Raw genomic sequence first — 9780 nt, forward strand, 5'->3', positions numbered from 1 at the left:
TATGGAGTTTCACCATGTATCTTTTCCCTTCCCAGGCAATGAACTATTACGAGGCTGCGCTGAAGAGCGGGCAGCAGAGTTTCCTGCGTTATGACCTGGCCGACCTGCTCATGAAGCTCAGGCAATATGAACGCTGTGAAAAAATCCTGCAAGAGGCTCTCACACATGATCCTGGTGAGAAATAGCTCAGAAATTAAGTTATTGTAAAATGGCAACATCTCAGTTCAGGTACCCTGGAAAAGAGATTTAATTTTTTTTATTAGCACATTAAACTCAAAATGACCAAAAAGTGCTATTTTAGATAAAAGGAGATTTTAGCTTGTTTAGATTTGGCAGTCATTAAACACAGATATCTGATCAGGAATGAAATGTGTGTTCAAGCAATAAAAAGGAATATTGCATGTCTGCTGGGTATTTTTACTTGGATATTTTACTATATTTACTGCATTTCTCATGCCTTAGAAATGCTGAATTATTTGTTTGAGGGTGTGTATTCAACAACCTGTTACACAACAGACAAATGAAATTGGGATTGTCAGAAAAGTCCTTTGGGTGTGTCATGGGAGAGCATGGGTGTGCACTTTTGATTGATGATTGGAAGGTGGTTCAGCTTAATATAATTCAATTCTTGTGTAGTGCACAATGCAGTTGCTCTTTTTTTTTCATGTGCAATCAATGCCGTCTTTCTATCTTTGTTTTTCAGTGAATGAGCTGTTGTTACTCACCGAAGACTGTCGTTATCTTGTGCTTCTCGCCAAGGTTCAGAGCAAAGTCAATAAAAATGAGGAAGCGTTACTGTCCCTACAGAGAGTGAGTTGAATGTCTCTTCCTCTGAAACGGTGTTGTTATTGTTAACTAAAACTATTACAAATCATTTTCGGTCATGTAAATAAAGCTGAAATAAAATAAAAATATTAGATGAAACACCAAGAAATAGATATGTTTAAGTTAAAGAACTGAAACTGAAATAAAAATAAAGCTATATAGAAGTTAGAATAGAAAAACAAAAACTAATAAAAATGATGAACGGACATCACAAAATTACTAAAAACTTAAAATATCAAAATAATATTGATAAATACAAAAATCACACTGCTCTGAAAGCTTTCAACAGCTCACCTTAAATTCACTAGACCAATTTACAATCAGAACACTCCTCTTAAATTTACTATTTCATGTTTCACGTACATTTCTACTATAACTCTGTCAAAAGGTCTTGGAAGGTGAGTAAATAATAACAGGATTTAAATCTCGAGGTGAAGTGTTTCTTTAATTTCATGCCCAATGCAACTGATTGAATTGTTGTGAAATTGTGCTTGGTGCTCAGGCGAGAGATGTGCAGGCGAAGGTTCTGAAGCGTGTTCAGCTGGAGCAGCCCGACTCGGTGCCCGCACAGAAGCAGCTCGCCGCAGAGATCTGTGCTGAAATCGCCAAACACTGCAGCAGCCAGCGCGGCTACGAGCGGGCCGTCAAGTTTTACAAAGAGGCGCTTGTGTACTGTGAAAGTGACAGCAAGGTCAGTGTGGCCCGGATCAGTGAGTCCAGTGTGTTCCTCTGCAGCTGGATGGGTCCGGCAGAGCCTGGAGACGTCTGTCAGTGTGTGTGTGTGTGTGTGTGTGTGTGTGTGTGTGTGTGTGTGTGTGTGTGTGTGTGTGTGTGGTGCTGCATTTGAACACATTTGAACAAACCATCACCAATCAATCACCTCATAGACCATGTTAAAAAGGCGCTCCTGGTATTTGCAACATGTAATGTAGAAAACAAATGTGATATATATATATATATATATATATATATATATATATATATATATATATATATATATATATATATATATATATATATTAAATATTATTAAATTACTTTATTTTATTTTTTTTATATAATATTGTTAGATAATTCAAGGAATTACAATTGAAAGGTGCTAATTCAGTTCTGTTTTAATCAACTACATTAAACACCAAGATGATATTACAAATAATGTTATTTATTTATTTACTGTTTATTTATTATTTATTATTATGGGTAGTTGGTAGTATGGTAGTATTTTTTTATTTAAATTTACTTGAAAATAAATAAATAAATAATATTTTTGATTTTTTTTTCTTTCTTTTTTTAATCCCACTTTAGCACAATTTATATTTGTCTACTATTTTTTCCAATTTTTCCATTTAAAATATTTTTGAGATCATGAGAAACATCTGTCAAACGTGGCTGGTAATGTGTAATTGGCAGCACACTGTTTTTATGGTTAATGAATAATGGACTGAGAATTCCCAGAATGTCTCGAGGACATTTGCCTTGTGCTGTACATGGTTTTGCAGTTTTTCTTTCTTTCTTTCTTTCTTTCTTTCTTTTTAATGTGCAAGTTAATAAATTATGTTCAGTGTTTTTTTTTTTTTTTTTTTTTTTTTTTAAATGCATGCATTATTGCATAAAAAAATGCGAAACAGACTTTTGAAACTTAGAATATAATGATTGTTTTCAAAAGCACGTTTCAGTGTCCCTCTTGAACGGCTGTGAGAGTAAATGTGCATGTTTGTGTGTTTAATCAGGTGATGCTGGAGTTGGCTCAGCTGTATCTGACCCTGGATGATGTCGAGGCCTGTCAACAGCAGTGCAGTGCCATTCTGAAGAACGATCCGGTCAACGAGTCCGCCACACTGGTCAGTTTCCCTAAGCAGATAGCCCTCTCTCATAACCTCACCACTGTGGACCAATCAGATGCATCCAGAGGCAGAATAAACATCTTTAGTGTGTAGAGTTCCGGAGGGAAAATTCTTATTTGTTTTCTCTATAGAGAAATTGATGATAAATAAACAAACCTCTCAAGTCAACCTCTAAAGATGCCATTAGTTAAAATGTTTTAAATTTCTTTTTTTACACCTTATTCTCATATTCTCCCACAGCTCTTTTATCATTTTCAAACTTTCTTATAGTTTCAGTAGTTTTGGCATTTGGTGATAGTCTCTTCTCCGTGTTGGTTGTTAGATGATGGCAGACCTCATGTTCCGGAAGCAGGACTATGAACAGGCTGTATTTCACTTCCAGCAGCTCTTGGAGAAGAAACCAGGTGTGTCATTCATCTCCTGAGTTTTCAAACGGTTACGCCGTTTTTGCATCGGCCCCTCAGCTTTCCCTCCACACACTCATAGGAACCGCAGAGGAAACCCAAGAAACCAGGAAGCTCTAATGAACTCATTTGATCTCTTCCCCCAGACAACTACCCAACGCTGTCCCGCCTCATTGATCTGCTGCGTAGAGCCGGCAAACTGGAGGAGGTTCCCAGATTCCTCGAGATGGCAGAGAAACACTCATCGAGGGCCAAGTTTGAGCCTGGATACAACTACTGCAAAGGGCTCTACCTTTGGTAAGATTATAAAATAAGAAAACAGAGGGCCCGGGGTAACACTTTATGATGATGGTAATCCCAAACTGGGGTTCAGGAAGGGGTTCATGAGTTGATGAACTAATAAATGAAAACATGAAATTGTCAAATTTAATTAAATAAATAATTAAAATAAAACACGTTTTGTTTACCTGCATGTCATGTGACCATTAAATGACATCAGAGAATCATGAACATGTGAATGTGTTGTTAAATTATTGAAATATTAACTTAAAATCTCTGGGGTAAGTAAATATTTTGGCAAAGGAGACAGTGTTATATACTGTTCAAAAGTCTGGGGTCAATTTTTTTAAGAAATTAATACTTTTATTCAGAAAATATGCATTTAACCCTAATGCCGTTTTGAAAACCCTGTAACAAGGTGGAAAAGTTTGGGAAGTAAAACAATTTGGGAAGTAATTATACTGTGTGAGCAAAGTATGTAAGTTTCAATCCAATTCAATAACATTAACTAACATGTTCAGGAAAAAGAAAATCCTCTCCAGGTCAAAATGACCTGAACACAACATAAGGGTTAAATTAATCAAAAATGTATGTTTATTGTTAATGTTACAAAAGTTTTCTATTTGAAATAAATGCTATTCTTTTGATTTTTCTATTCATCAAAGAATGGTTTCCACACAAGTATTATTCAAATGTAATAATGTTTCACAGTATTACTGACAAAAACATTTGGGAATTGTTTCTCTGGAGTACCTGAGTCTGATTAGTCATACACCTTTGATACCTTAGCTTTTGGTTGCTGAATTAAATACAATAAGAATTATGTTCTTTTTATCCACTATTGTTCATCAAGCCAAATGAATCCATGTTGATTTGGACAGTTTTACACAGTCATCTCAATGGCAAAAGTTTCCCAATTAACCTGAATTCACCCTAATTCTCTTTTTTTCTTCCAAATTTGATATGGACATGAATATTGATCTTCTGCTTCTTAAAGGTACACCGGTGAACCGAACGATGGGTTGCGTCACTTTAACAAAGCCCGGAAGGACAACGACTGGGGCCAGAATGCAGTGTACAACATGATTGAGATTTGCCTCAACCCTGACAATGAGACCATTGGAGGAGAGGTGTTCGAGAACCTGGACGGAGACATGGGGTGGGTCCAACATTTATTGAGTTTTTATATACACACTCTTTAGCTTGTGAAAGTGGGCTCAGATCTCACTTTGGTCCATTTCAGTTACGACTGGATCTCAGTCTAAATCAACTCGCAAAAAAAATTAAAATAAAAAATAACAACATAAAAGTAGTCTAATTCCATGGGAAATCTGCGGACTTGACAACAATGACTCAGAATCTGTTTACACTGTTAACATCTGTTAATAAGTTGTTAGTGCTAAATACAGGTAAATTGGGTCCGTCAAACTACATTTTTAGGCAGCAGTGTTATTAGTATAATTATTATACTGTTATTGTTTTTATTAATTTATTTATTAATAATTTATATTTTCAATTTTAATTGTGTTTTTTTTTTATTATTATTATTGTTATTAAAATATGTTTTAAATATGCCTATATAATTTTGACTTCATTGCATTTGTATTGAAAGCACTAGTCTGTCTCAATGTGTTTTCGACAGCAAGGAAAGACCACCTACTTATCTGTCAATCATTCATTGCTCTAAAACAAGAGTTTAAAGCTTTGCCAGTTTTATATATATATAAAAACACTGATCTCAAATTTGGAAACTTGTTCATTGTCACGTTGACTAGTTGTTCATTGTCACGGCATCACTAGTTTTCCTTATATGGTAACATGCAGTTACAGAGATCAGTTAAACTATAATTAATTTTAACACGCTTTGTATTGTTACAATGTTGGTAGGATATGTACAATACAAATTGACACCATTATGACTAAATGTTTGCTAAGAAGTGCTTCCTACTCAAGCAAGGCACTATTTGACTCTGGTCAAGCCTATCCAATAGAATCAGACTGGGGGCCTTGGAAGGCAACAGGAACAGTGCATTATGGGTTTTCATACCTATTTTGCAAAAGGGGAAATAGCCCATTGCTATATTTTCTCTAGTTACGTAGCACTGATTTAAAACATTTTTTGCCTTTCTATAGCATAGGTAGGCAGACAAGTTTTATTGGAAGCCCACTTTCCCAGCAGTGAATTACCCGTTTAAAACGGCTGCTTAAATAAAATAACAATGAGTATTCCACTCGAAACATCCACAAGTGTCACAGGAGATGCATTTGAGATGCATGTTCCTGCCAAGTGAAAACGGTGATCTTAATACCAGGTGCCTCAGACCATCTTCACTTCACCAATATATCTTTTATTCTGCATAAGCTGTTATGGAGTTTTATTCAGTCTTACTAATGATGCATTTCATTTGTTTGAGTTCAGGAACTCTACAGAGAAGCAGGAGTCAGAGCAGCTGGCCGTGAGAACAGCGGAGAAGCTCTTAAAGGAGCTGAAGCCACAAACCCCAGCGGGACACGTTCAGCTGCGCATCCTGGAGAACTACTGCTATCTGGCCACCAAGCAGAAAGCCAACGTGGAAAGAGCTCTCAACGTCTTCATCGAGACCGCAAACAGTGAGGTGTGTGGGCATCACATGACGGATGTTGAATACACACACCCACACAAGCACAGCATGAATCGCACCTTCAAGGCAAACTTACACTAAGTGGTTTGTACAAGATGCTTAAAGTGCTTGAAGTACTTTAATTTTACTTTTTAGAAATATAAGTCCTGGAAAACCCTTGAAATCAGCCATATTTAAGAAAAGGTACTTGAAAAGTGCTTAAATTATTGAAAGATATATTGATTAAACAATCGTTTCACACAAAATGAATGCTGTAGCCTGTCTAATACAGATATAGATACATTTTACATGGCTATGAGCGTGATATTGCTCATATAAATATCCAAGTATATGTTACAGCTTTCATTCTTCAGGTCAATCATATATTCATGGAAATAAATCAGTTTGAATAAGGAAAGCCATATCTTTGTCATAGTATCCTTTCAATGATTAAAGTTTCCACAGTCATTGCACGTGCTGCACTTTATTATTTGTACCATTTTGTATTATTAGTTCATTTTTATTTAGCCTATCCATTTACCTTTTTTAAGAATTTAAAATATAATAAAGATATTGTTTGATAAGTGAGATCTCAGTCCTTGAAAACCATAAAGTAGTGCTTGAAAAGTCCTTGAAAGTCCAGGAATTTCATTTTACAGTATCTGTACGAACTGTCTAGCGTTCAGAACTTAATTTAGCAAGGAAGCATTAATTGACCAAAAGTCACAGTAAAGATAAAATATGTCTATTTCAAATACACCAAATGCTGTTCTTTTGAACTTTCTACTTGTGCTTTTCAGTGCAAAAACGTGTTCTGTGTGAATGACCTCTAAGAAATGTTTATAGTCACAGATATACAGGTGAAACTTGAAAAATTAGAATATCGTGCAAAAGTAATAATTTTGATTATTATGGCTTACGAAAACCCCAAATTCAAAATCTCAGAAAATTAGAATATTACATGAAATCAGTAAAAAAAAAAAAAAAGGATTTTAAATACAGAAATGTCAGCCCTCTGAAAAGTATAATCATGCATATGTATATAGTTATATATACTAAATATATTAGTTTCACTTTTTAATTTGAATTACTGAAATACATGAACTTTTGCATGATATTCAAATTTTTCGAGTTTCACCTGTAAGGTGAATCCTTTTCCTTCATTCACTCACCTACCCCAGGAAATGTGTGTGTTCTGTGCAGAAAGATCATGTTCCTGCGCTGCTGGCCATGGCCACTGCCTACATGATCCTGAAGCAAACCCCTCGAGCCCGGAATCAGCTCAAACGCATTGCCAAGATGAACTGGAACATCATTGATGCGGATGAGTTTGAAAAGAGCTGGCTACTCCTGGCCGACATCTACATCCAGTCGGGAAAATATGACATGGCTGGAGAGCTACTGAAGAGGTGCCTACGCCATAACAAGGTGCCGGATTTTTTTTTTTTTTTATCACAGTCATGGTATATATCAATTTTTTGCCGGAAATTCAACTGAAAAATAATAAAAGATTAGAACATTTAAATCAAAACGTGGTAAAAAATTACTCTTTTTAGATATAAATATAGAAAATAAATCTTTTCACTGCACAAAATGATGTTCTTCCTCAGTTTTTTTTGTTTATTTGAGATGCATGACGTAAGACATTGTCTTATTTTCTGAAAAATAATCAAAATTAGGTGAGTTTTTGCTGAAAACGCGAAAAAATATCTGCCAATAGGATAAGAAATATAAGCTTTGAATTCAGTTTTAATTTTTCTTACCCCACTTTGAGATTTTTAAGCATGAACTCAGTTAATTTTGATACATTTTCAGTGTTTGTGTTTAAACTGATGGCCAAAAAACAAAAGTGTGCTGAACCTCTTGAACATCACAACAACTTGCTGGCAAACTCTTCATTTGACATAACAGAATATCCTAAATAATGAATAACACTGATGCCAATAACAGACTGATGTTATATCCTGTTTTACAATAGTCCTGCTGCAAAGCATATGAGTACATGGGTTACATTATGGAGAAGGAGCAGTCGTTCAGAGATGCTGCCATGAATTATGAATTGGCCTGGAAGTACAGCAATCAAACCAACCCCACTATAGGTAAGATTAAAGCACCTCCCGTGTGTGTGTGTGTGTGTGTGTGTGTGTGTGCACATCCCTCATTGACATCATCCTCCTGTTTGTTTACCAGGCTACAAGCTTGCGTTCAATTACCTGAAGGCCAAAAGACACGTGGATGCTATAGATGTGTGTCATAAAGTGAGTACGCAATAATTCTGGCATCATAGATCACAGACAGACTCCCTCTAATTTGGGAGAATTTTTGCCATGTTTACATAGTTTTGAGGAGGAATATGAGGAAATATATTTTTGCTTTGAATCTTGAATCTTGAAATATTGTGAATAATTCAGAGCATTTTGATTTGGCTCATGGTTTTGAACTTTTTATTAAAATGTCTATGGAGAAATTGAATGGGAAAAGTACTTACAAAAACCAAGGCTGCTGCAACATTTGCTGTTGTGATTCATATGCAAATATGATCAAGCCTGTTGCATCTTCTTTCTTTCTTGTGTTTTTCTGAATGTCTCACACCCTCAGGTTTTGGACGCACATCCCAACTATCCACGGATCAGAAAGGACATCTTGGACAAAGCAAGAGTGGCTTTAAGATCATGACAGATTGAGCGGTGTGCTGTTGCTCAATCCTGATTTCATCTATAATTTCATAGACATGCACTTTAGAAGAAATGTTTTGATATGACTACATCCAGTGTTAATTGAGCATTAAGACAAGCATTGATAATGATGCAATATTTTTCATTATGTACACACAAATAAATAAACATTTCAAAACACTAAAGTCAGGCTACAGCTGCCACTTTCTGTATGCAATATCTGTTTTGCCAAAATATGCAGATACAACAGAGCACAGTGCACAGAGTACTGTATCCCACAATGCAATGTGCTTGACCTTGCATTTGCAATGTGTCTTTTTTGACTCTTTATTTGATCAGACTGGCAAATGTTACAATATTTTTGCCTACAATTGAATAAAAAATGCAACTGTTTTTATTTCCAAGATGATAATTGCATGCCATTTTTATGCCACAGAGAGGTCATGCGACAACGATGTAGCATACTACTGTTTGGCAGTGTTTTAAATGGAATGTTAGCATACTGCTTCCCTCACACTGCACAGTATGCTGTATAAGGTCTACTCATGTTTTAAAACAGTATGCAATATGCAACGATAAACACTTAAAACCATTTTAAATAAAGTGACGATCTATGGCTTTGTATTGGGCCGATCAAATGCACAAACGAGTCAGTAAATCTCTTCTCTCTTCAAGTGCTCTGCCCTCAAGAGCACCCAAATGGAAATGACCCTAAATCTGTGTCGTTTGTAGTGCTTGAACTCAGGGCAGAATTGAAACAGTTTAATTTTCTGTTCCAGATAAACAACTCTTTGACCATCTGATGCTGGTGTCCACTATACAAGCTGTTTTAACCATTTAGAGTGTGATGTTACATCCAAACCAACGTGGGTGACCTTTGACTGCTGTTATTATATCAGTTTCCTCCGAGGAGGCAAGGGAGGCAGTGCCTCCTCAAAAAATTGGATGAGACAATAACCCATTTTACAAAAGTAAAACAACGCAAATATTACAAAATGTGACATTAGAAAGTGTATAAATCACTAGTTTTTTTTTTAAAGTAAGTGTCCAACAGTGACAGCAGGTGAAGTTACAGCGGGAGTGCGCATCTCTCTTGCCTCCTCTGATCCAATGAGTTTAATCCCTTGTGCGCTGGGGGTAAAGTGGGGGTAAT

The 9780-nt window shown here is 35.9% G+C and overlaps 1 protein-coding gene across 1 annotated transcript in view; it reads left to right on the forward strand.

Moving 5' to 3' along the window:
* ttc21b (tetratricopeptide repeat domain 21B) overlaps positions 1-9268 on the forward strand; it is a 28092-nt gene extending 18824 nt beyond the window's left edge. The window contains exons 18-29 of the mRNA XM_079880332.1: positions 36-174; positions 704-810; positions 1328-1516; positions 2556-2666; positions 2992-3073; positions 3220-3370; positions 4350-4511; positions 5772-5967; positions 7156-7380; positions 7931-8051; positions 8143-8210; positions 8551-9268. Coding sequence (XP_079736458.1) covers positions 36-174; positions 704-810; positions 1328-1516; positions 2556-2666; positions 2992-3073; positions 3220-3370; positions 4350-4511; positions 5772-5967; positions 7156-7380; positions 7931-8051; positions 8143-8210; positions 8551-8628 — 1629 coding nt within the window. The 3' untranslated portion in view covers positions 8629-9268. The remainder of the gene's footprint in view (positions 1-35; positions 175-703; positions 811-1327; positions 1517-2555; positions 2667-2991; positions 3074-3219; positions 3371-4349; positions 4512-5771; positions 5968-7155; positions 7381-7930; positions 8052-8142; positions 8211-8550) is intronic.
* The last annotated feature ends 512 nt before the right edge of the window (positions 9269-9780 follow it).

The sequence above is a fragment of the Squalius cephalus genome (genome assembly GCF_949319135.1).
Source record: "Squalius cephalus genome assembly, chromosome: 9".
In the NCBI taxonomy this organism is placed as follows: Eukaryota; Metazoa; Chordata; class Actinopteri; order Cypriniformes; family Leuciscidae; genus Squalius; species Squalius cephalus.